Consider the following 27,618-nt stretch of genomic DNA (forward strand, 5'->3'; position numbering starts at 1 on the left):
AGATTGAGAATTCCACTTTAGCCCCCAGTAATCCAAGTTGAGGAAGTTTTTTTTGTGTTTGTTGGCATTAAACAGTCGATCAGAATCTGGGTATTTTCAGCAGTCCTCTTTCATGAGTTTTTCACAGTTGCCGTTGCTCCAGGATTACATTTCAGCAGATTACAGTGGAGGGGGGGGCCGAGGAGACCAACGTGTGCGCTAGGCTGCAGGCGCTCACACAGACATGACTCCAGTCCCTCTGCGCCTCGGACACAGTGGACTCATCTGAGGAATCACACTGAACCTTTTACTCTTTCATCTGGATTGTTACATTCCTGCAACGGTTCAGTTTTCTACAGCTGTGCGGTGAGGGAACACTTATTATTTAATGCACAATCTTAAATTGCAGTTTTGTGCAACTTATTACAGTTTTATAAAGGTCTTTATTTATCATCTATGTTTAAGGTTGCATGTAATATGTTCTATTTTTACATGTCCTAATAATTGCATGACTGTTTTTTCTCCTTTATAAATAATGAATAATAAACGTATAAATAGAGAAAAATACACTTGTAAAGGAAAAACTGTTTTATAGTGATGATTTTTATGTTGGGGTATACAGAAATGTTTAACTAACATTACTTGTATCCTGTTTTATGTTCATCATTTTTCATTCATTTCATCTATCTATCTTTCTCTCTATGTATCTATGTATCTATCTTTCTCTCTCTATCTATCTATCTATCTATCTATCTATCTATCTATCTATCTATCTATCTATCTTTCTCTATCTATCTATCTTTCTCTCTCTCTCTCTATCTCTCTATCTTTCTATCTTTCTATCTATCTGTCTATCTATCCATCCTTCTTTCTTTCTTTCTCTCATCTATCTATCTATCTATCTATCTTTCTATCTTTCTATCTATCTATCTATCTATCTATCTATCTATCTATCTTTCTCTCTCACTCTCTCTCTCTCTCTCTCTCTCTCTCTCTCTCTCTCTCTCTCTCTCTCTATCTATCCTTCTTTCTTTCTTTCTTTCTTTCTATCTATCTATCTATCTATCTATCTATCTATCTATCTATCTATCTATCTATTCCTTGTAATGTCAACATGCTCTTCCTCTCTCTCCAGGTGGGTTTCATTAATGGTTCAGGATAAAGTTTAGTCCCCCTCCTTCTTTTGCACGAGCAGCTGAAGCCTCATCTCCGTGCACAATGGGCGCGTGTGCCTGCGGCGCATCATACGTGCCGAGGTGGCTGCTGACGGCTCTGTTGTTCTTGGCTGCTGTGCTGCCGACGAGCGGTGACTGCCCCAAATCATGCGCCTGTCACGTCCCGACAGAGGTGCACTGCACCTTCAGATACCTGACCGCAGTACCTGACCACATCCAGCCAGCTGTGGAAAGAATTAACCTCGGGTGAGCCCTCACTTTCCATCCAGGTTTTTCTTTTCTCAGAGACGTGGAGGGGGAATAATGTTATTGATTGATTGAAACCACAGACTGAATAAGCAGAACTAACATTTTAAGAGAGAAACACATGTTGGCGTCCACCTTTGCAGAGTTTACACTGCGCCATGACAACACTGAAATAAAAAACACATTGGAAGCGATTGTTGTCCATTGAACATTTACACTGGTAGTGTAACTTTATACCTTAAACTGTGGGAAGTTAAGAAGCTACAGGTGAGAAGGAGATTAACCTAGAGTCCAAGGTTGTGGTTTTGTGTATAATGTCTTACTGGCATGGTTTACTTTTACATTTACTCGAACTGAACCATGTTATTGGTAACACCTGTGTTTTTCACGATGTTATCATTCAACATGGCTGCTATGAAATTCAGCACAGGAGGTGGAAACAAATGTTGGTGAGATCCCACCTTCGGGACTTTGTGTGTGCAAATACAGTCTGTGTCTGATTCCCTTCCATCGTCAGTCAAGTAGTACCAGTTTAAATGTAGTTTAAATCAGATTAAACCCAGTGAGAAGTCTAATCAGCCACAGGAACCAAAAACATCTGAATGGTTGCAGGGCCTATGTTGGCTGTTGGTAAAAATCAGTTGTGCTTTCTGTTACTTCCTGTGAGCGAATAGTTTTTACTACTTTCCACCACATGTTGTGTCAATCTCTCAAGTGCATGATGAAGTAAATATGAGATTATTGACTGTGACAAATAACAAATCTATTACGCCTTTTTCTTTCCCACATTGTTACACCGGAAAACTTAATTTATTGTGTGTTACAAACTGAAGAATTTTGGTTGGTACAACTTTATATATTCGAGATGGATTGTAGTAATCCTAGAATTTGAAGACACCTGTGTGGTTGTGCAGGATTTTAAATTAGACTATTGTCCTTCTTTTTGACTTTCACAAATAACATGTGGTACATTTCAAATGCTGAAGACTCTTTTTCTTCTCCCTGCCTTCAGGTACAACAGTCTCACTGTCTTAAGAGAACACGAGCTTTTGGGACTTGAGAATTTAGAGCTGTTGATGCTGCATAGCAACACGATTGAGAGTATTGAAGACAGAGCCTTCCAAGACCTCAAGTCATTACAGGTAAGTCCTGAACTGATTGCAGACGTCAACATTGTTTTGAAAAACCTCTCCAACTTCTCAATCCTTTTCACAGGTCCTCAAGATGTCCTACAATAAAGTAAAAAGACTCAACAAAGAGACATTTAAAGGCGTGGAAAGTCTGCAGAGAGTCCACATGGACCACAATCACATTGAGTTCATCCACCCAGAGGCTTTCTATGGCCTAACCAACCTGCAGTTGGTCCATCTGGAGAGTAACCACCTCCAGCAGCTCCACCCAGACACATTCATCACACTGAGACACAGCCAAGTCTTCAAGGTGTCCTCAGTGAAAAACATCCACCTGTCTGACAACCTCCTCACCACGCTGCCTGCAGATATTTTTGCAGGATGCAGCCAGCTAGAGAACGTTTTCCTCCATGGTAACCCCTGGACATGTGACTGCCGTATGAAGTGGTTCCCAGTGTGGACACAGAGGAACACAGGTAAGCAGTTTGAGTTTGGCTTTGGAACAGTCTGAAAGCATTTATAGAGGTGTAAGGTTGTAGTGCTTACAAGGGAAGAGGACCTCTCCTTTCTTAAAAGGGACTCTGTCCTAAATTAACACTCTTAAAACTGTGTGAACCCACATTTACTAGTAGCTTTAACAAGACACGTTAATAAGACACATCTGGTAAAGTTGCCAAGTAGCCTAAGTCCTTCAAAGGATTATTCTACTCAGACTTTTTAAGTGATGTTTTCTCTTACAGGACGTTTCCAAAGGAAAAATAAATTATTGCAGAAACATTAGTAGAGTCACAGACCATATATTTTACAGGGCTACAGAAAACACTAAAGTCACAGAGGAACAAGAGTTATTCATTTTAGTCATGACTTGGCTAATACTAAAGTCAATTCATAAATATTCAATATTGTATGATGATGGTGATTCAAGTTTAACTGATCGGTTTTCTCTGCCTAATGTTGAAAAGTGTTCTTGTCTTACATGCAACCAACTAAATGCTACACCACTTGTTCTAAATGTTTCCAGGTGTGCTGAAATGCAAGCGGGACCGGAGATATCCAAGAGGACAGCCATGTCCTGCTTGTGAAAATCCTTCCACTTACCACAACAGACCTCTATCCCTTCTCCCCGATGATGCTTTCACTTGTACAAAACCTTGGATCCAACCTCAGCTAAAGCAGAAAAACATCAGCGTGGATGAGGGGGACTTTACTCCAGTTTCCTCCAAGGATTTCGTTGCCCCATTAGGCTCCATACAAATGAACCTGACTGACCAGTTTCACAGCGATGCCAGTTTATCCTGCACTGTCCAGAGGCCGTCTGCTTTTGAGAATTTAACACAAACCTTGGAGGAAGAGGAGGGAAATAATGTCACTGTGCTTACCACTGTCATAACTGCCTATTTGGTGTGTAACATTGACTACGAACACATCCAGCAGCTGTGGCAGATCCTGGCCTCCTACAGTGACTCTCCCATGAGGTTAGAGAGAGGTTTAATGCTGGCCAGAAGCCCAGAAATGGTGTACAGATACAGTCAGTTACAACCAAAAGAGGAAGAGGAAAGAATTCACACGAACATTGAGGCTGTCATTAAAGCCTCCCCTGCATGGCTCATGCAGGGAGAGGTGAGCTTCCAGCTTGACCGCACTACTACCACTTTCTCCACACTGCACATTAAGTACCAGTCTGTGGTCAACCTACGAGTGGAAAACACATCACCTAAGAAGGACCACTATTCCTGGGCCATGATCAAGAGAGATAATCAAACCAAGACTGAGCACACTGTACTTGCAGGTGGGAGTTAAAGATGAATTGTTAGTAACTAACCTGATAGCTGTATGACTAAACATTTCATCAAGTAAAGACAGGAAGCATTGTATAATTTTCAAAACTCTAAAGACAAATATGTTTTTGAATATGAAAGCAATAATTAATGTAATCAAATATTTATTTTATTTTGTAACATAGGTGGTATGGCACAATTGAGCTGTCAAATCCAAGGTGAGCCAAAGCCTCTGTTGGAGTGGATATTACCCGATGGAAGTAAAGTCAGAGCCCCTTACTCCAGTGAGGACATGAGGATCGTAATCACTGCTGAAGGGAAGCTCACTCTACAGAGTGCAGATGCCTCAGATACAGGCCTCTACCAATGCATTGCCACAAATTACCTGGATGCGGATATCCTCGTGTTTCGGGTGACAGTTCTGTCAGCTGATGTGGAAGAAACTGAGGTCAACGGTGTCCAACTCTCAAGGCCACTGGGTGAAAATCTGGAATTTGATTGTAGCTCCTCTGGGAGCCCTGAGGCCTCGGTACAGTGGATCCTCCCTGATCACTCAGTGCTGGACAAGTCTCAAGGGACTAGAAAGGTGTATAAGAATGGGACACTGCTGATTCAGGGTCTCACAGTGAGGGACAGAGGGTTTTATAGATGTTTGGTTGCCAATAACCTGGGAGTGGACCTGCTAGTGTCTCAGGTGACAGTGACTGAGCAAACATCTGAAAAGGTGACAGTTTTAGATAGAGAGGGATCAGGGATAGAACTGTACTTCAAGGTGGATCCTAACTTTACAGAAAAGACAGTCAGCCTCAACGAGATCCCTTCTACCAGTCCCACAGACAGAAATAGTCAGGAATCCAAGACCATCACCTCAGATCGACCTTACCCAAGACAAGGGTCACAGGGTAGAGGAGGCGGTGGGGGTAGACTGGGACAGAGAAGGAGGAGGCCAGTCAGCACCAGACGCACCTGGAGTAGAAAGGTCTTTGATAAAGCTTCCAGGATAGTAAACCCAGAGAAATTTGCTGAATTAATGAAGAAGGCTCAAGATGGATCAAGAAAAAGGAGTGGCACAGAAAAAGAGAGGTTGAAATATGAAGACCCACAACCTGGTTATTCCGGTGATGGTGAACTTGGCTCTGGTGTGGGTCAAAACGAAGACGATCTTATTGTTGTACCATGGACAATTAAACCTATGATAGATAATCCACAAGACTTTCGAATATTCGGGCAAGATAGTCAGACAGAGGCAACAAAAGTAACACAGGTAGGTCAGGATCATATTTCAGCCACAACAGGGGCTCATCAAACTGTTGTTATGGAAACCACAGTGAGGGATCGCCTTGATAGAAGTACAATAACAGAAAATACAAACACACAGTCGTATATGCAGTCAGACTCTACACTGATCAAGTCCACATTCACTGATTATCCAAGTTTTGTTGACAAGACCGAGTTTTATACCCTGGAAAGAACCAGCAAGCCGCCCTCAAACATGCACCCAGTCACTATCCAACTAACTGTGACCGACACCTCACAAGAAACTCAGCTCCAGTTCTCAGGAGAACAATACACAGAGCCAGAGACATCAACAGAAGTAGCACTTCCAATTACCACTGACCCTAACATAACTCTAATGCAGGATGGCCCAGGAACAGTGGGGTTAGTCATCCACACAGACCCAGAAAGCCAGACCACATTCACAGCTGTTACCACCACGGAGAGACAGAAAGATGAGATCACCTTCCACACCACACAAACAATCAAATCCCCAAACCTGCCAGCAGGATCCACCATCATCTCCCGGCAGCAGATCCATATCATCCCAAACAAGAACAGCAGAGGCGGGGGCCGCAGGAGGACTTTCCAAGGCCGCAGGAGGATTATAAAACCTAACAAGATCACTGACATACAGTCCTTCATAAGTAAACTTAAACAGTCTTCAGTGAAGAATGAAGGGAACGCTTCGGTGCCATATCGAATTGAACTAACTACAGGTAAGCAACATTGTTTGGTATTATTTTGTAACAGATTCTTGAATTTTTTTGCAGAATTGCTGAATATACAGTAGGACTCTTTAGCTCCTATTTTATGTAACTGTTCCCATTTCTTTTTTTTTCTTTATTTCTTTCCCCAGCCCGTAACAGTGATGAAGACAAAAAGAGGACAGTAGCCACTGATGTGCACATGGTCACACCAACAGCTTCCTCAAGTTCATCTTTACGCAGCACAGAAAGAACTACCACTACGCAGTTTACGGCAGAGGATTATGTTGGGAGTGGTTACACATCTGCACCGAAGAGGCCATTAATCACCCAAAAGCCCTCAACTACAGCACAAACTACAACAGTGACCTTAACAACAACCCCTGCTGCTATTCCCACCACCACTGCAAACTCACTGGCTGAACCTGAGACTCTATCCCCATCGAAAAGCAAAGAGAGCAGAGAGAGCTCATTAGATGATGACTATGGAGATTTATCCTCTGCAGATTTTGAGTTCACAACACTAAGACCCAGCTTTCAACATATAACAACGACCACTTCTTCTTATTACTCCAGGTCTTCCACTACTGCGGAAACACCACCAGAATCACAGACTCTACCTCCCCCACCTACTGTCAAGCCAGTTTCAAATAAAAATCCTGATGAATCCTTATCATCTGGGTCTGGTGGAGTCCCTAATAAATGGGTTGTGATTAGACAGAGGCCTGGTGGGACGAGAGGACGGCAGGGGCAGAGAAGGAGGCCATTTGGGGGCAGGAGACCCTTCAAGAAACCTGGAGTAAATAAAGTACATTCTACAACAACTAAAGGTCCAACTACAGAAACAACATCTTTGGGAACTACAATAGAGACAACCCCACCTCCTCAACAAACTGTTTCACTCTTTAAGCCCCTGTACACACCATCGCAGAAAGAGGACAGAACCACAGTAGCTGTTTCTGCTGAACAAATGTCAAAGGAGACTGACTTGTTTGAGGAATTTGAGACACCTTTCAGGACTTCAACAAATAACCCTACCACCACATCGATACCAGCTACCACAAAAGCTTATTACACAACAGTTCAGGCTAGAGTCCACAGCAACATCAGACCATCAACACAGTGGAACAATGGTAGAAACACTCACAGGCCACCAATGAGCAGAATCAAACCTACTGTGCAAAGCAGTGCTACCAGAGGCAGTGCAGATAAGGAACTTACCTTTGACACAGTGACCATCCTTACAGCCGAGCAAGGTTATATCAACACCCCTGCACCATACAACAACCTAGACACACACAATGCCATTTCTAGTGTTTACAATCATGACACTGGCAATGAAGCTACAAGTACCTATATTGCTGGTTTTGAACCCACTACAAAGGTCATGGCAAGCAAGCCGAAGATAGTTGGTGGAAATGCAGCCAGTTTTACCATTTTGTCCAACTCAGATGCTTTCCTGCCGTGTGAGGCTGTTGGAGACCCCCAGCCAGATATAACCTGGAAACGCTTTTCCTCAACCACAGGTACAAAACTAAAAACTGTTTATATGTATATCTATGTAGGATATCAAGGTAATTCTAGCTAAGTAAATGAGACTCAATGGGGCAACTATAACTGGAAAGGGGTTCCTAAATAATGTTTTTGATTGTGAGGAGCTTATTGTTTTGTTTATATGGTATTTTATGAATATAGTAACAACAAAATTTGTGTGACTAAAATATTGAGTGTTTTAGATTATTGTTTTTTGAAGAAATTGTCTTTCTGTGTCTTTCAGGAAACAGTTTTACCATTAAGGGGATAATGGACAACTTTGAAGTTATGAGTAATGGGACACTGTTAATCCAAAACGCCAGCATTAAGGATCGTGGCCAATACCTCTGTCTAGCTGAGAATGATCATGGATCAGATAAACTTCTTGTCACTCTCTCTGTGGTGGCCTACCCATCACGCATTCTGGAGCCAAAAATGCGTGAGATTAAATCTCATGCAGGAAACACTGTAGAGATGAAATGTAAAGCAGAGGGTCGACCCTCTCCCATGATATCCTGGATCCTGGCCAACCGGACCCAAGTCAGAGGTCAAAACACAAAGAGGGAAAGGGTATCAGTATCTTCTGAGGGGACCCTGGTCATTGAGCATGTGTCTGTTTATGACAGAGGTCTTTACAAGTGCATTGCGAGTAATCCAGCTGGAGCTGATACAGCTACCGTCCGCCTGCAGGTTGTGGCAGCTCCACCAGGCATCACGGAGGAGAAACGACAGCAGCTCAAAGCTAGTGTAAGCCAGAACTTGTGGCTACCCTGCACTGGTAAAGGCAGTCCCAAACCTGCTATTCACTGGGTCCTTCATGATGGGGCAATGGTACAATCGAACAGACCTGCCAGAGACAAAAGGATATCAGTGTATGAGAATGGAACGCTCCACATTAAGGATGTGATCTCAGCAGACAGTGGGAAATATGAATGCATTGCTACCAGCTCTACTGGCTCAGAGCGACGGGTGGTGACTCTGGCAGTCGAGAAGCAAGAGTCTGCCCCTAAAATAGTGGACACATCCCAACGCATGACAGAGTTGTTCTTTGGGGATCAGTTAAGACTGAACTGTTCAGCAACAGGAGACCCCAAACCTAGGATCATGTGGAGGTTACCCTCTAAAGCTGTGGTGGACCAGTGGCACAGGTAAACATGCTTTGCCAAGGAAAACATTAGAAGTCAATGATAAATAGTTTAAATAAAATTTTGGTCAAAATAGAACACGATGAAGCGATAATTATAAAATGCAGTGTGATAGCGTAAAAGCATGATGTATATTAAAACAACGAAGGCAATTATATCTGATTATCATTCTTTTATTGAGATATGACACCTTAGGGGAAAAATAATCAGCTCTTTATTTTCCCCATTGCTTTCTATTGTGTAGAGAAAAAACATTTTCCAAAAAGCATATAAATAACACGCTATGTATGTTTTAGTCTAAACACCCCTTAAGAAACACGAGAGCATCATAAGAATATTAGCTTACAGATTGAACCACTTATGATATGATATCAGAAAATCTGTATTTACCCTTTGAGAAAATGAAAATGAAAGAAATGAAAAACTATTTCATAAACACATGCCAAGGCAGAGGGTCCCTCTTCTCCAAAGATCGTAAAATATAAAGACTTTCCTAAAAAAGAAAAAATGTATATAAATTTGTTCTAAGTAATTCATTCCTGCTAAAACTGTTTATTTTCAAATACTAAAAAATGTACTTGTGCAACAACATCGGTTTCTTTCTTTCATGTCTTTTTACAACCCTAAATATTAATGCACTGAATTTAGTTTTTTAAGAACTTACCAAAACAATTTGTCTCAGATATCAACAGTGACAACTCACACACTACAGTAAGTTGTGTAATGACAGCATTATATGTGCCATTTGTCCTGTGCTTATATAGAGCCTGAATTTCATCAGGCTTTATTCAGTGTGCCACTCTTGCTAAGTCACTCTAATTTTCTCTCACATGTTTCTACAGGATGGGCAGCAGAATCCGGGTCCTGGATAATGGTACTCTTATTATTAACATTGTGAGTGATAAAGATGCTGGAGACTATATCTGTGTGGCCCGAAGCAAGATTGGTGATGATCTCCAAATCATGAGGGTCAGTGTGTCAATGAAGCCAGCCAAGATCGAGCCTAATCCCTATGGCAAGAAACAGGTACCCTATGGTAATGATTTGAAGGTTGACTGTAAAGCCTCAGGAGCACCAAAGCCCGAGATCTCCTGGGGTCTACCAGATGGTACAGTGGTCAACAGCGCTCTGCAGTCTGACGCAAGCAGTGGCGGGGGACGAGCACGGCGCTACACTCTGTTTGACAATGGAACTCTTTTCCTAAACCAGGTATGCTAATGCATTTACCATAAACACCCACAAACGATATTAAAACATAATAAAAACATTTACATCACTGTCTTGTTTCTTCAGGTTGGTATGTCAGAGGAAGGGGACTACACCTGCTTTGCTCAGAACCAAGTGGGCAAGGATGAGATGCATGTACATATAACTGTGGTAACTGCTGCGCCCAGAATACGACCAGCCAGCCAGACCTATGCCAGGGTGACGCCTGGAGGGAACATCCGCTTTGACTGCGAAGCACTTGGTGAACCCAAACCCAAGATTTTGTGGATGCTGCCAAACAATGATGTAATTGCAGCATCAAATGAACGCTACCTAATGCATGTCAATGGTTCTCTGGATATCAGGGATGTGAATCTTATCGATGCGGGGGAGTATGTTTGCATGGCTCGCAACCCTGCTGGAGACAATAGAAGAGTCTATAAGCTTGATATAGATGGGAATCCACCAGTGATCAATGGCTTCCCAAAGAACAGGACTGTGGTCAAAGATGTAGCTGCTAAATACTCCAGGAAATTTATAGACTGTAAGGCTGAAGGTAATCCCACTCCTACCATTACTTGGATTATGCCTGATAACATCTTTCTTAAAGCACCATACTTTGGCAGCAGGATTAATGTCCACTATAATGGGACATTAGAGATTCGAAACGTGCGACCAACTGATACAGCAGAGTTCATATGCATGGCAAGGAATGCTGGAGGAGAGGCGGTAATGGTGGTGCAGCTGGCGGTGACCAGAATGTTCAGAAGGCCAATCTTTAGGAATCCCTACAATGAACGTATTGTGTCTCGGATTGGGAAAACCACAGTTCTGAACTGCGCTGCTGATGGACACCCAGTGCCAGAGATCATCTGGACTTGGCCAAATGGAACACGATTCACTGGTGAACCTGATGGTGAGTCTGGCCACCACCTAGGCAACGATGGGACCTTGATCATTAACAACACACGCAAAGAAGATGCTGGGAAGTACCGCTGTGGGGCAAAGAATTTCATGGGCTACATAGAGAAGCTTATAATTTTGGATGTTGGCCAGAAGCCTTACATCCTGACCAGGCCTAGAGGTATCATACGCAGTGTGTCTGGGGAACCTCTCTTCCTTCACTGTCTATCTGATGGGAGTCCAAGTCCCAGGATCCACTGGACCATTCCTGCTGGTCACACTCTTACTCGGCCTCAAGTCCTTGGGCGCTACCAGTTGTTAGAGAATGGTACTTTAATTGTGTATGATACTACTCTCCGCGATCGAGGGAACTACATCTGCAGAGCTCGGAATGATGGTGGGGAGGCTGTGCTCACTGTACCTGTTGTTATTATTGCTTACCCACCACGGATCACAGCAGGGCCTCCTCCAAATGTAAGGGCAGTAACTGGGACACCTATCCAGCTCAACTGTGCTGCCAACGGAATCCCCAAGCCAGAGATAACCTGGGAGCTGCCCGATCATTCAGTTCTGTCTACGGCAGAACAGGGTCGGCCTTTGGGTAGTGAGCTGCTCCATCCTCAGGGAACACTCATCATCCAGAGACCCACAGTCTCAGACTCGGGCACATACAAGTGCCTGGCCAAGAACCACCTGGGCACAGACTCAAAGGTCACTTATGTACATGTTTTGTGAGAAAACTATTTGAGACGAACAGTACAGTGGTATATCTGAGTGTAAATAATAACAGACAGATAAATTTGCGTTGGCAATGTACAGTACAAGCTTTCTCACTTCTGGATTTGTGAGGATGAGAGTTTGTGGAATATTATTTAAAAATGAGATAGATATTGATACAAAATAAAGTAAATAATAAAAAAGAGAACAAAGAGAGAAAGGAAGCAGACGTTTTAAGACATTTAACTGGAACCCCCAGCCTGGGATGAGAAAGTTGTTATTTTAACTTTGGAAAAGGGGGCCTGGAAAAGTATACGTGGTTCTCAATTGGAGTGGTTCTCTTGAGAGGAAAAGGGTCAGTGCATAGAGTCAAATGATTTCTTTACTTTACAGGAGGATACAATTACAACGTATACAAGGGGGATGAATTGTGTAGCAGATTGCAATAAAGAAAGAACACTCCCAAGATGTTTGTACTACCCTTCAGACACACGTTGTTGCAGTCATGACATGTTACTTTATGTTTTACAACAAATAAAAAGACAAAAGACACATAGTAATGAATTGAATTTTACAGTGGAAGAAGATGGCACTTTTTTATTTTACAAAAAATATATACAGTATGTTGCTTGTTTTACACTGGATAGATATCTGCATTATAATACCACCAGAATGACATTTTGAGTTTGAAGCAGTTTCCTTTATTCTATTCACAGCACAAACAATACAAAAACACACATCAGTCTATTGTGTTGTACACAATAATTTATATAATGTTATACATTATGCTAATCTGTAATAATACAGTATATACATCTATTTGTAGTATCTACTTTATCAAAGTGTGGGCGAATGAATGATAATGAAATTAAAAACATGATCCATGCCTTTTACATGTTCTGATTTTATTTGACATACCAATGTATTTTTCCTCAGTGATATTATAAACTATAAAACTAACTCTTTTGTAAAACAGGTCCCCACAAATGTTCAGTTATACTTCATGATAGAGCAGGAGGTGCCTGTGGCTGCAGGAGAAATCTTCCAGACACATGCAGTTTTAACTTTCCAGCTGTGAAAATAGTTCCTTACCCAGCTCTTCAGTGTGCAACACCCACAGGGGAGCCTTTGAATTTTTGCTTGTGATTAGGCTCAAATTGAACTGAGAGTTAATGGAGGATAAAGAGAAACAGAGAAATACATTGTTAAAATACAAATTGACTTGCAATTGATTCAATGTAATATATTCTTATTTCTAGTTGTATTTTAAGAAAAGATTAAACATGCTACAGTGTTATTACTAATAGTCCATTAGTGTCATTGAGAGATGTGGGAGTGGTATGTTTTCACTATGTAGTGATGTTAATTTCTAACCACACTTCTTTAGGGGTATTTACATGTCCTTAAGGGCAACAACTGGAAACAATTTCTCTGTAAATTGCACCAATTGTAAATTGCCTATAATGATGCACATTTAAAATAGTACTTTTAAAAGAGCATTTTTTGCAAAGTCTCATTACAATGCTGTGGCATGTGATGATGTATGATTTCTACACTAACCGAGACGACAGAGCATAAACTAATTTATTCCCATGGGCTGGAAATATAGGCAATGTCAGAAATAATATACAGTGTATATATTGTCATATTTAATTCACATGAATGTTGTATTTGTTTTGTCCTCATCATAAAATATCTCTGATAAAGAGTTATCACTTTCCCCTTCAGTCTCTTTCTGGTGTGGACGTTTGAAAGACAGAAGTGTTAAACAGGGACATTTAAAGCGACTTCCGTTACAACTGCATTTTAATGGAGACCAAAAAAAGGGGGTCAGTGTTTTTTTCAAGCATACAGCCAGTCTACAGCAGAATGATAAAACCCAGGCATCCAATTGTCTTCCATAAACTTTGGGCAACTGGCTCCATGATTTGAGGGAAAAGTGCTTTCATATGTGAACCAGGTGACAATCAAATGCAAACTGAAGTAGTCTGGCCCCTCAGTGTGAAAGACAGTTCATCATTCACCTCATGTGGCCTCTGTGGATGGGGAAGAGTTTATTTGTTCAGTCCTTCCACTGAATTGGATATTTATGAGGATTTCAAACATGTGATTTTCCCATTTGCTCTTTTCCTCATGGGTGTTTAAAGGAAAACGGTTGAAGTTCGGCACGTATGAAATATGGTTTTATAAGAAGCTACTGAAAGGAGCAGTGTGTGTTTCTGTGTCTGTTTGAATTTCACTTTTACCATGTTACATTAGCTCTGAACACAGTTTCTGGTCAAAAAACAAATGGTGAGACTTACCAACGTGAAGAGTAGCACTGCCGCCAGCATTTCATGAGAACAAAATAAACACAGCCTGTTTTTACACTACATGAGGTGGGTAAAATTTCGCCACTCCTTGGCCAACGTGAAGACTGTGGAAAAACAGAGCAAATCTGCACAGAATCAAATGACATCTTACTGGGAATATTGTCCATTGCCCCGAAGTTACAGCAAAACCCACCTCCTCCAACAGAATCGGGGCAGAAACCAGTAATATTTCCTGGAAGAAGTGTTGTTGATTTTTCCCAATTATTTGCCTCTTCAGTTTTAACTGGATTCAGCTGCCAGCTTGCTCACACTTGATATTACATCACTACATCACTGCAGAAGTCTCCAAACCCAGCCCAAACTGCAGGGGATGTTTAACAATAGATGCTTTGTTCAGTCATCAGCAATCCCTTCCTTTGTATTCTCATATGTTTCCATCCTTCAGAGGGACTGTTGATCTCTTCTCCAGACCTGTTCAGTCACTCAATGCAACTATCTGGAGTTTATTATTTCTGTCTAGGACATAATGTGTTTAGTGACCCAGGGTTTTTTATCCTACATACTTTATAAAGTTAGTGTGTAATAAATCCTGACAGATGTTTGAAGCCAATAATGATGGAGTTTGAAAAATCTGATAATATATGGTGATATTATGGAAATAAGTAAATAATAATATATTTTATAAACTTGTACATGTAGAAAAAGTCTTAATAGCAATCCCATAAAGATTTGTTTTTCAGATTTTGAGTTGGACAATCAATTTGTCAGTGCTCTCAAAACTTAACACACAATCTCTAAATTACCAATAAATAAGCAAATTCTTGTTACCTATCAGGCTAATATTAGCTGTTATATCAGCCTGGCCAAGAACAGAATCTCAAAGCAGAGTGGAATTTACTTACATTCTCCTGGTGTCTTGAAACATGTCTCACACATCACATTAAATATGTGTCTTCTACCATTTAAGAATTCGTACTACTACTTTTGAAAGTGGATGAATAGTTCTGTGTGTGGGCAATGCCTGGGGTGAGTAAAGAGAAAAGGTTTTTAAAAAAAAGGAAACTGAGTGCTTGGTGAGAAAAACGAAGGATAAAGTCTAGAGTGGAAACAAGGGAACGGTGAGACATATTTCTGGTCTGTGGTATGAATTCCATACTTTAACTAGAGTGCTAGCAGTCTGAACATGGAAAAGGAGATGAGATCTCAGGAGAGGGCGGCTGGGAGCGGACCAACAGCAGTCTCAGACAGTGCTCCTCTGTTAGCTCAGAGAGTCTGTCTTATTTCTTTGAAGCTGCAAACTGGGCAACGAGTTAAGTCCCCTGCAGAACGAAGTGGATTACTCGCATCCTTTCTGCTGCAATCCATACGTGAGAAAAAACCTTTTCAAAGTATTTTCATTACGCGCAGATTTGTGATTGCATTTGCTCATGTAGTAAATCATCTCTCTGTACCTGTGGTGATGCAGGAATTTTCACACCAGGTTTACAGAATCCTCACCTCCACCCTCCAGCCACAAGTAAGACAGATCCATCTTTGCACCTCCTTTCCAGGTAGGATCTGTCGTGGCGTGATGGTGGTTCACAGCCGTTCTCTTACCCTTTCTTCTCAGGCCTATTTTTGATCATCTACCAGTTTGACCAAGAGCTTATATGTTGGCTAATATAGGAAGGTATGCAGGTATCAGATGTCACCTCTGTCCCACTGTGGCATTCAAAATAACTGTTGAGTTCCATTGTAACTCTACATAAGCTCTTGCTTTCCCTCGGATTTTGTCTGCAGGTGTTAAGAATGAGCCATAAGCACTATAAGCCAGGTATGAGACCCCGGCACAAGGGCAAAAGTGCAACCATAAAACAACTAACTTTCGCCATTAATAATCCAAAGATTTCAATCAGTAAATATCCTGACCATTAAATGGAAATGGGCCCTAATAAATTAAAAACATGGTGCACAGAGTTTATGTTTATTATAAGAGTAATGGGGGGGCAGTGGAAGTTCTTTTTTGGCGTTTCTCCGTTCTGATTAGGTGCAGATGTGGTCCTTTATTCTCCAGAGTGGACTGGTGGAGCCCGCAGCTCTATAGCTAACTAACAGTCACACACACACACACAAAAAAGCAAAAAAAACTTAAAAGTACCTATAATTATTGAGTCCCAACGGGAGCAGAGGGACAGTTCTTTAAAATAAGCCAGCTCACCCAATTAGGGAGCATAAACAAACTGGCCCTGCTACTTTACAGGGGAGGCTGATGCATGACAGGTTTAGTTACTTTTTAGATTCAGTGATGAAGTGATAAACTAAATCAGTAGAAATTTAAGGGCAAAGACTTGTCTACTCGCCAGACCCTTCAAAGGGCTTTGGCATTATTAGCAGAGAAATGTGGTGTCAGGAGTGATCATAGGTGGGGACCTAAATGTACACTTCCCATAAAGAAAAAAATCTTTAATTGGACAAGAGGCAAAAAGGCAACGTCAAAAAAGTAAGGGAACACACTAAATACATATGTGATTCTAATCAAATACAGAAATGAGATTGGTGAGTACTAAATAAAGCAGGAAGTAATCTAATCTAATCCAAAAACAATGCAAGGAAAACAACAAGATCAGAGTCCATAAACAAAACATTTGATCCAACAAAAGAACGTTGAAAGTCCATAAGTCCCTTCAAAGGTTCCAGAGAGGGGCAGAATCATGTAGAAATGTATAACCTCCCTTTACTCATCCTCCAGTAGTTTTACTTACAGTAGCAGTTTAGTTATAGCGTTCCCATCTATAGTATTGGTCATGGCTTTAATTTGATCGAGGCCTGCACACCTTGTACATTAATGTCTTCACAGAGATGAGGGAACTTTCATATTTGATACAACGCCCTGTGTCCTCTATAAGTTGCCCGTTGTTCCCATATTCTTTGAGAAGTCATTATTTCCAATACGTGAAGACAAAGCTGTTGACAAGTTCTTGGCTTGTTGTGAAAGAGTGCCATGTGTTCGCAAATAGCCTTCCTCTACTCAGACGTGTCTGTGGTCAGCATTTCCTCCGTGCTTCCGGAAATAACATTCAATTAAGCGCGGTGAAGTGCAGCCAATGTGCAATTTAGATGCATTGTGAGCTGAGGAAAAACTAAACACAAAAAAAAACAAAGACAACAGAAGCAGAAGGTGAAATCATGTAGACAGATAGATGTTATCAACAGTTCCAATCATTAAATGTAATTCTGGGATCCTAAATAGGTTTTTGACAAATGGAAGTAAAACAAACAGGCATATACGGTGTTAAACTGGAAGTTGCGTCATTTTACACAAGACCAATTTGGCCACCTGCTGCGGCATGTCTGACACAAACATCTTTATGGCACCTAGCAACCTGACACACCATGATGACATGAGGGAAAACAGACTGTCGTTATAGCCATGAGCTCAGCGGCTACTAATGAAGTCATGTTTGCTACTTGGATCATAAACATTGTTGTAGACCTTTCCTGAAGCAGCTTTGTATCACATCATTTTAATGCTTATTGGTTTGTATCCAGAGCTGAAAGCAGACAGGGAATCTGTTGGGATGGTTTTATTGCAAACAACTCGATGGAACACAGACGACAGGCGTTTTCACTTGTTCTCTCTGTCGGCCTTGAAATTTCTTGGATTGTGTTTTATAGATTTTATTCATGTTAAAAAGTTAATTTCCACAAGAATACACTTCAGGTTTAAACCACTTCCACCTTATTTTGTACACATTTGTCCGTGACCTTGTCCTTATGGTATGTGTAATGTCCGCTGAAACTGAAGGTGACTTTCTGCCCTGTCCCATCTACTACCCTCTGTTTGCAGACAGGTCTGTGGTGAGCAAGCAGAGACACTCTGTCAAATATGCCTGGTATCCCAGAGTGTCCAGCCTCTCAAAGGAAGCTGTTGTCCGTTTTTTTCCAATTCTCAAGCCACAGCTCTGCATCCTGCTTTCTCAGACGTGGTTCGAGGAATTATCAGTCGAGCACCATGGATGAGAATTTAAAGGAGGGATGCGATCGACAATGTGCCAGGGGCATTTGAAAAGTGTCCCAACTTTGGTTTTATTGCAGAATTGAGGGCTTTCCCTTCTCCAGGCTTGTGTCTGTCCCTTACCACTGTGTGTAGGTGGTCTTAAATAGTTGGTGAATTATTGTAAGGTGTGGTATGTCCTGGCTGGACTTCAGTTTAGGTTCTGCAGACGTGAGAATATAACACACAACACCTCTGCTAATTTTCACCTGAGGTTCTCTATCCATCGGCCAGTATAATATCAAACCAATACTAATGATCGTCTTCACAGTTGTAACTTGTTTTTGTTTGATCTAGATGCTTGTTAATATGATGCTACTACTTAAATTTTACAACCTTAATCACACAAATGTGAAATTACAAGTGTAATCATGGCTGTATATCATTTAAGCAGCAGTCGCCATAGGCACTGTTGGCCAAGTTTGTATTAAATTTATTTCACACATATAATTGCATAGGTTAGACATGCAACACCAACCTTCATTTAAATTAGTAACAGGGTTAACAAAATACTCATGCGTAAGTCCAAATGGATGCATTGGTGAAAGGATCAGTTGTGGAGCCAGGTGCTGTCTAGTAGGTCTTTGACTGATGCGTCTGCCAGACCTAAGAGATGAGTGATGATTTGTAGCAAGACCCAAACAAAAGCAGTTGCTAGGAAAACACCTCAGTGAGCATCACACTGGAGCTGAGCTTGGAATCAACAACATTCACCAGCAGAAACCGAAGCCCTGGAGCCACTTGGAGCCACTGTGTGTGTGTGTGTGTGTGTGTGTGTGTGTGTGTGTGTGTGTGTGTGTGTGTGTGTGTGTGTGTGTGTGTGTGTGTGTTTGTAAACACTTGTACTTATATCTTTGTGAGGACCTAAGTGAGGACATATTAGTCTGTCCATTTTAAAAGGGCTGTTGGAGGGTTAACGTTTGATTTTAGGGTTAGAAATAGATCCAGGTAAACTTTGGGATTATGCATTTAGTTCTGATCACTGAATGGAAATAAAGATGGACGATATGACAGCTCCCTGAAAGTGACGCTAAAGCAACTTGATCACCCCCCTGTTGACAGTCTTCCACATATTAAAGCGTTTCTCCACACAAAACACAAACAGAAATATTTTTGTCGGTGTTTTAGGTCCAGGCGACATTTAGGCAAATCTCTATTTACACCTATGAATGCAGAGAAATTATAAAGCCAATAGCCACTGCATTTCGATGAATGTCACCCCACTGGTCAAACTAGAAGGGGAAAGCTTGTGGTCATTGGTATGGAAGATATTTTGCCTTAATTTCTGGACAATAGAGATATATGGTTCGTCTTTATATACAGACTATAGTTGCAGTGGTTAAGGTTATAGGATAAGGGGCTCAGAAATGTGCAATGCCAACGAGTGTCTTCACTAAAACAGGAGAACAAGATTTAGTGTGTGTGTGGAGTTTTGATGTCAACACACCCATACCACACATGAGGCTCATGAGAAATTAAGAAATGCACTTCTCAGTAGTTAGAGTCCTCACAAAGCTCCAAAAGAAATAAAACTAGCAGCTCCAGTGGAACACGTAGACCATTTCAGTAAATGTTTATTTTTTTTTTTTATCACAAAGAGTGTAGTGATGGTGTTTGACAGGCAATGTGGTTTCATCCTCGATAAACGGTAGCAACACTGTAGCTAACAGTGTTATTTTTAGTCACACCCATGTCCCTCTTCACCTCCACGGGAGCTGCTTCAGATTTGTCAGTTTGGATAACCATATGGACGGCAGAACCGCGGCAGTAGCTGAAGAAACCTTACACTGTCAAAACAAAGTGTGGCCCACACATTTCAACTCTGTGAGGAGAAACTGAAGTGAAGCCAAAGGAAACACACACACACACATGAACATGCATAGATAAAGAGGAAGACAGTCACAAACAAACACACGCAACAAAGGCCACCCTCAATGTTTTCTCTCTCTTTCTCTATGTGGTAAGAATTTCCTTTCTTGTGTCGTTTTACCTGTCGCGGTGACAAGATGATCAACTGTCGACTGTTTGCGGAGGTCAGAGGTCACAGTTCGGCCTCATCCTGCCCTCGGATCACGCAGGCGCTCCACACCACAGCTGTTACAGCCCTGTGTCTGTTATTAGCTTGATGTTTGCCCTCAAACACCGAGAGTTTCTTTTCATCACCTTTTCCTTAACCTCAGTCTCCCTCATGTCGTAAAAAAGCCTCTCCAAAGGTTATGTAAAAACAGTCTATTTCTGCTCGGAGGCCTTTCACCATGTGCAGAGACAGGGGGCGCATTGAAACAATAATTCACGCCAGGAATTCGACTCGACAATACGACCCTCTGGTGCTCCTGACGAGCCGTGTGTGCAGAGAGGAGATGGGAGTTTTCCCCCCTCCACTCTCCGGCGTTATTAACAACACCAGGTGATAGAACAGTGTTTATCTTGACTCTTTTGGCAAGACAGTGGCGATGTATCCGTAGGCCTGTGGTCTGGGGAGAGAGTGGTGACTTAAAGGTCAAGGGCTGCGTGAAAGAAAGACTGTGCATATACAGAACTGTAGTGTGTGTGTGTGTGTGTGTGCTTGTGTGTGTTTTGGGATTGGGGGGGGGGGGTTAGGAGGCTCAGAGGGGTTTAAATGAAATTTCAGTCAAGTCTTGCGTCACACTCTTTTTATTTCCTCTCCTCATTCCCTTCTTCCTGTCTGTCTGGCAGGAAGCTGACATGGGTTACTGTGTAGGTGAAATGTGTCTCGTGCTGCTTTGGTCTCTGTGTTTGAATTAATCTGACAAAGACCCTTTTACTGGAGTTTATTTTGGAGTTTGATTACCAAAACAAGACCAGAGCACATCATTTCAAAAACCGATCGACCTTTTGACACAATCGTGTCCCATCAGAGAATTGAAGCAAAAGCAATGAAGCAAATTAGAAACAATGAAATGGTGACTTTCATATAGACTGAACTGAGGGGCAGCAAGTGTGGCTATGTGTAGCTGCTGAGCCCTCTCCAGGAGAACGCATGTTTGATGCCCTGATCAGACCCAGATGTGCATCATAGATCACAGCTTTGGGAAAAATGATTGCCTGCAAAAATGGAGGGTGGAGAAACTGACCTCCTGTACAGTTTTTAACACACACACACACGTTTGTACTTCTATCTTAGTGAGGTCACTTATTGACATAATACATTTCCTAGCCCCTTACACTAAGCTTACCCATCCAAACTAAATGCCTAACCCTAACCTAAACCTAATTCTAACCCTAAAACCATCGCAAAACAGCCCATTGAAAAAGTGAGTACCGGTCAAAAAGTCCTCACTTTTCAAAAATGTCCTCACTTTTTAGGGTCTATGCTTAAAATTGTCCTCACAAAGATATAAGTACATGACCTTAAACTCACTCCAATTCACCGCTAACTTTAACCAGGATGTCAGAAATTACGTTTTGCTTCATTGGGAGCGGTCGTGAAAAAAGAGAACACACACACACACATTTAGAAGAGCATTTATTTAGGAAACGAATGCTGCTGACTGTACCAATCTTGCCCCAGACACGGGAAGTTGCAGCATTGCCATGCTTACTGCTGTAAGCATGGCAATGCTGCAACACAGCACAAACCAACATGTGCAGAAGTGTGCAGTGGTGTTTATCAATGAGGTTTATTGTTGTAAAAGCTTTAGTAATGACTATGGTATAGTCATAATTGTGAAACTGCATGTTTTTATGGAAAAGAGTGAGTTATTAGATGTTTGTTATTTGTTATGTACAGTCTATTGCACTTTCTCTGCCTTATTTCAAATTAATATATTTATCTTTTAAAACAAAGTAAGATGCATTTAATTACATTAGCATTTCAGTAAAAAAAACAATGTTGGCATGAGGGTAAGAAAATTTACATTAAATGCACAACTTAACATTTAAATTCACGCTAAATACATTACATTATAAATGGAAAATGCAAAATGTCAATAGCTCTAAAAGGGCTTTTAATCTCACTTTGTGTTAATGTGTCTTCCTATGATATTATTTATACTTTAGAGTTTATCTATGCTCTAACATTTAGAGGCCACATGTATTAATATCATTGTCATCATTATTACTATAACTGTGTTACACTACAACCTTCATAGTGGATAATTATTTCAATGCAATGAAACCTGGATAAAAATCACTTTTGCAGTTGTTGTTTTTTTGCCATTGTGTTTCACTTGAAGAACTTAAGTCTGGGCTGTCTGTCTGCTGGACATTATGACAGACAGGTTTTAATGGAAAGAAGTTTCCTCAGGGTCTGTCTCCAACAGAGGGAGGCTGGAGAGTGAGGGCACATTTAAGGGGTTTGCTTTACAACCTGGACGTTGACTTGTTGACCCTGCAGTGAGACGTTATAGATAGAACGACCCTGGGAGGAGAGTGAGTTCAAAACCTGAATGGGACTTTGAGTACTGGAAAAAAAGTTTTATATCGCTGAAGAATCTGCCAAAAACCATTTCATATTTTTCCATCGCGGAACAGAAGGTATTAGTGCCATCTGCTTCCAAGATGTTTGTTTTTGATGGACCTGCGTTATATTGCATAAAAGGTCTAACCATGTTACTTTATTTACGGTGTTTGGTGATATATTATAAATAGTTATACATGCACCAATGAAATGTGAAATGTGTGTTAAAGTCATGAATACTTAACCAGATTGTCCTGGACATACTTCAGGATAGGCTGCAGTTCAGTAACACGCGGGATATGGAAAATACAATACAATAATGTACAATACAATGCAACTTTATTAATCCTAAAGGCAATTTGGTTTTGGGCAAATAAAAGAAGATCCAAAAAACGAGAAGCAGACATGCACTGAAAACATCAAATAAAACAATAAAACACCATAAAAGAGCAGCTCAATTGCGTTGAGCTAAAAGTGCAATTTCTTTAAAAACACTAAATTTCTTTAAAAGTTCTAAAAGCTATAGTTAATAAATAAAATACTTCACACTTCAAGAAAACTTAAGACTAAGAGGATGCATTCAGTTACTCACAATGGGACCTTCTGGCCTGGATAACCCTTCCTTGGTAACATACATCAATGTTAATTTCGTAAAAAAATATTGCAGAAGCTATGAAAATTATACAACAGTGGTGACCAGAAGTGAAAGACGAAGAGAAGGGGAAGCACATTGCTTTGTATCATAGAATGAAAAAACCATGAAGAGTCTCATATTTATAGATTCTTAGCACCTTAATCTGAACAATGCTGTCAAATTGCTTGTCAATACTTGAGACTTAACCATAAATACACAGCCGCAACAATAGCTCAGGAGATGATGATGACGATTGAATGCTTTATTTGATTGATGCTGTGGTTGTGTGTCCGTTACTGTGCCTGTTGGCTGTTTGCTTGGGTTTCATTTATTTATCATCGGCTCCAATTAAATTCCCAGGAACTGAAGTCCAAACTCCATGTCTGTTCAAATAGATGTAGAAATGTAGCCAGCTGCCTCTCCACATGACAGGAAACAGAAAGGAGAAGGCAAAGAGAAAGTCTTTGTGCTACTTTTACATCACAAATCCTCACACACTCATACACAGACAAATGGTCAGTATCAGACCACATTGGTACAGAATATAGAAGCAGACGGGACTAAACGGCTCCACGTGAACTGAACTGGGACTTTGACTTGATTCTACTTAATCAGCTAAATTAAAAGGTCAGTTTTTCTATAAATAGTGATTTTAGGAATGTTTTATTGTTCAATGATTTTTTTTTTCATACCATGACACCTAACAATATGTACAATATGTTTACAAAATTGCAAGGAGATTATATACAGGATTATATGTTATTTACATTTTCATTCCTCAAGCTCTGCACTACGGCTCTTTCATTTTCAAAGTGGGTGTAGAGTTAAAAGCTGCCAATCAGTTTGAGGTGGAGTCATTTTGTCAATAAAAGTAAATTAAAAACCCAGCTATTTGTTTTCAATAATTCTGTGGCTTTAATATTTGTATTATTCCTAATTTGTATTTATCTTATGTTATTTACTAAGCTTTTAGTGATGATTATATTTTATTATCCTATTTTATTATCCTATTATCTTTTATCCTCTCTTTAATTATGTATTGCTATGTTATGCATTAGTCCCTAAACCTGAGTGTTGGAGTAAATATTTATTCATTTGTAACATGCGCCTATGTTTTGTCAATCAGCTGTAAAGCACTTTGATTTGAATTCTATTTGTTTAAAGGTTTGACTGAATGACCGATTGGTTGAATATCAGGTGACCATGCAAATGCAGAAGAAAATAATAATAAGGTTTAAAAAAGCAATCAAGTAAAAAGTATGTCAAAGTTGGTTTACCAAAATCAGCACTTGAGCAGAAAATATTTTTTTAAAGTGAAGAATGCACACTTTGTAGTAAATAATGCCCTCAGGGATCAAGGTTTCTTTATCAAGAATCTAGAGGCGACTTTTAGAGATCACTCTAATGTTGTGGATTCATGAAACAAAAGCCCACCACAATCGAAATTAAAAAAAAGGAAATCATAGAGGAAAGAGGAACAGTTCATAGACCTTTTGTTTTTCAAACAGATCATAGTTTTGTTATGTATATTTGGGCAGCGGACTACATTCCACCACTCAGCATAACAATGATCCTGAACATCAGTCACCTAACATCAGACCTAGTGAGATGCATTCAAACTGCTGAAACCCAGACCAAAAGCAGCAAAGCTCTGGAGGAGCATCACCAGGGTGGATATAGATACAGAGTGTCTGACTTCTGGAAGTGATCGAATGCAAAAGATTTTCTTACCAAATGTTAAATATGTTGATTTTGGGCACTTTGTCCAGAAGTTGTACGTAAGCAACTGGACTTGTACAACTTCTGAAGATACCATGAATGGATGACGGAGAATCTTCACAGACAATTTGGGCACTAAAGGTCCCGTACTTTAGAATTTGAGATCTCCACGTTTTATTTTTTATCATTATTATACAGGCACTGCTCTAGTTATTATAAAGCAGGTCACAGTCTAATTTTGTGATGTCTTTTCTGATTGGCACATTGCCTTGTCTGTTCTAGAGGTCCAGAGAGAAGAGATGTACGATGGTAGTGCAATGTTTTTTGGTGTTTATCAGAACTTTAAGTGTAGTATAGGACCTTTGAAAGACTATTTTTCCCCTTAAAGTTTAATATTTTCACAAACCTACTGAAATTAAAGGTGAAACTTGGAAGTTTACACAATTTACAGAGCCTGAAGAACAACAACCTGTAACCTTAAATTGAATCAGACCTAAATTGTATTGATAAAATAAACTGTGAACATCTTTCTCTTTTCAGACAACAATCATGGAGACAAACACAACTTTTCCCCAGTTCTCCGGCAATAACAGCTTCACCAATATCACTTGTTCCCGTGACAACGTGTTGAAGACTGTGGTTTTTCCTGTTCTCTACTCCTTCCTCTTCTTGCTGGGACTGACACTCAACGGCGTGGCGGTGTGGGTGTTTTTTCGTATCCCCTCCCGGTCTCACTTCATCATATACCTGAAGAATATTGTGGTTGCGGACGTCATCATGACCTTCACGTTCCCTTTCAAGGTTTGGTTACACCGGTATCCCTTACTTATAATGCACACTTAATTAAGGGTTAATCTGTTATGATTTAGTATTTCTAATAGATTAGTTAGAGCACTTATACAGCAATGTTTGGTTGCTAGGTGACGGAGAAATTTATATTTCTGATGAATCATTAGTCAAGGTTATTCCAAGAATCCATTAATAAATAGAAATAAACAAAAAAATATATAAAGTCAGAATTAATTACACATCATCGGCACTTAGCAAGTCATTTGCATACATACATGGTAGTAAATCAATCAAAGTGATTGTACAATAATCCATCAGTAGATAATGAATAATACATGTTAATGAGTAGTGTCCTGTTGGAGGATAAAGATGTTTCACAACTTGGCAACCCAAATATTATTCTCAGCATTGGCCAATAATTGAGCAGTAAAGAATCAGTAAATTATCTAAAACCAAAAATTGGCCGATGAAAGAAGCACAATAGTTATCATACAAATCAAATATGTGACTTGAATGTGATTTGTCTTTCTCCAGGTGTTATCAGACTCCAACATGGCGTCCAGTGACCTGCGTGTGTTTGTGTGCCGAGTTTCCTCAGTGCTCTTCTACCTCACCATGTACATCAGCATCCTCTTCTTCGGCCTCATCAGCATCGATCGCTGCAGAAAGACCCTCAAGCCCTTCAGGGGCACTAACGTGTCCCGGTTGGCTCGTCGGAAGCTGCTCTCGGGCTTCATCTGGACCTTTCTGCTCGTCCTCTGTCTGCCCAATGTGATCCTGACGTGCAAAACCCCGACTTCTCAATACTTCAAGTGCAGCGACCTGAAGACGGAGGCCGGGCTGTTTTGGCATGAGGTGGTAAATCATGTCTGTCAAGTTATTTTCTGGGGCAACCTGGTGACGGTGATAGTCTGCTACACTCTGATAACAAAAGAGCTGTACAGGTCCTACTCCCGCAGTAAGTCCCACAGCGCTGGAGGGGCTGCATGTCCAGCACAAAGCAGGAAAATTAACGCAAACGTGTTTCTGGTCCTGGCAGTGTTCTTCTTGTGCTTTGTGCCGTTCCACTTTGCCCGTGTGCCATACACCATGAGCCAGACGCGAGGGGTTCTCTTCGACTGTAAGCTCAAGCTCTTCTTCTTTCAGCTGAAAGAGAGTACGCTGTTCCTCTCATCCCTGAACTCTCTGCTAGACCCGCTCATCTACTTCTTCCTCTGCAAGTCCTTCAGAACCACACTGTTCAAGACCCTGCGGCTTCCTCCTGGTTCCTGCAGCTGGCTGACAGGGAGAAGCTCGGACGGGGACACGGGCAGCACCCCTCTGAGAGACTCCTCTGTGTGCACATAAAGTCACTGCACAGCACAAAGACACTTGTATCGTGGTAGTGAGGTGTTGCTATTTCATAATGATGAGAATTTACCTTTGTGACTATATTTCACAGTTTGTCCCTGTCCCTATTTCACAGAAAACAAATCATTAAATCACCATTATATCAATATCTATAATAGTTAATACACTGTAATTAACAATTATCAACAGCTTTTTTGTTGTGTGTGAAGGTTTTTTGTAACATTGAGAGTTTAAAGATCTATATATATTTTTACTTTCATTTCTGTTTTCTGCAAAGGATGTTGAAGACAAATATTTTGAGAATAAAGTTGTAATTGTGTTGTAAAAGTTATTATATAATGAGAATAAAGAAGAACATTTTTGGGGGGGGAATCAATCAGCTGTAACCAACGATAACCTTTAAGGTGACTATTACCAAACATTTAGTCCTCCGCAAAGTCTTCAGAAGAGACTATTGATGACAATGCGAATTAAACAGATTAAGTATTTGTTTATTTGTGAAACTTATACTAAAGCATAACTTCACAAGATTTCCTCATTTTAACGAAGACAAGAGGCTGAGTTTTT

The 27,618-nt window shown here is 40.7% G+C and overlaps 2 protein-coding genes across 2 annotated transcripts; both read left to right on the top strand.

Annotated features, from left to right (window-relative positions):
- Window positions 1-228: 228 nt before the first annotated feature.
- Window positions 229-12,433, top strand: igsf10 (immunoglobulin superfamily, member 10). The gene is made up of 10 exons (XM_035155202.2): window positions 229-345; window positions 1,115-1,400; window positions 2,413-2,542; window positions 2,616-3,006; window positions 3,552-4,319; window positions 4,494-6,302; window positions 6,443-7,816; window positions 8,068-8,971; window positions 9,811-10,177; window positions 10,262-12,433. The coding sequence occupies exons 2-10, from the start codon at window positions 1,198-1,200 to the stop codon at window positions 11,810-11,812; spliced, it is 7,497 nt and encodes a 2,498-aa protein (XP_035011093.2). The 5' UTR covers window positions 229-345; window positions 1,115-1,197; the 3' UTR covers window positions 11,813-12,433.
- Window positions 12,434-23,603: 11,170 nt separating this feature from the next.
- Window positions 23,604-27,145, top strand: p2ry12 (purinergic receptor P2Y12). Its single transcript, XM_035154455.2, has 3 exons — window positions 23,604-23,820; window positions 25,453-25,713; window positions 26,236-27,145. Exons 2-3 carry the CDS (start codon window positions 25,462-25,464, stop codon window positions 27,046-27,048), a joined length of 1,065 nt encoding a protein of 354 aa, XP_035010346.2. The 5' UTR covers window positions 23,604-23,820; window positions 25,453-25,461; the 3' UTR covers window positions 27,049-27,145.
- Window positions 27,146-27,618: the final 473 nt, after the last annotated feature.

This window comes from Hippoglossus stenolepis, chromosome 4 (genome assembly GCF_022539355.2).
Source record: "Hippoglossus stenolepis isolate QCI-W04-F060 chromosome 4, HSTE1.2, whole genome shotgun sequence".
NCBI lineage: Eukaryota > Metazoa > Chordata > Actinopteri > Pleuronectiformes > Pleuronectidae > Hippoglossus > Hippoglossus stenolepis.

Excerpts from the sequence above, each read along its gene's own strand:
- p2ry12 (XM_035154455.2), top strand. The coding sequence starts at position 25,462 with ATGGAGACAAACACAACTTTTCCCCAGTTCTCCGGCAATAACAGCTTC. Across the intron at positions 25,714-26,235 it reads CCTTCACGTTCCCTTTCAAG|GTGTTATCAGACTCCAACAT; the intron begins GTTTGGTTACAC and ends GTCTTTCTCCAG.
- igsf10 (XM_035155202.2), top strand. The coding sequence starts at position 1,198 with ATGGGCGCGTGTGCCTGCGGCGCATCATACGTGCCGAGGTGGCTGCTG. Across the intron at positions 1,401-2,412 it reads GTGGAAAGAATTAACCTCGG|GTACAACAGTCTCACTGTCT; the intron begins GTGAGCCCTCAC and ends CCCTGCCTTCAG. Across the intron at positions 10,178-10,261 it reads GAACTCTTTTCCTAAACCAG|GTTGGTATGTCAGAGGAAGG; the intron begins GTATGCTAATGC and ends TTGTTTCTTCAG.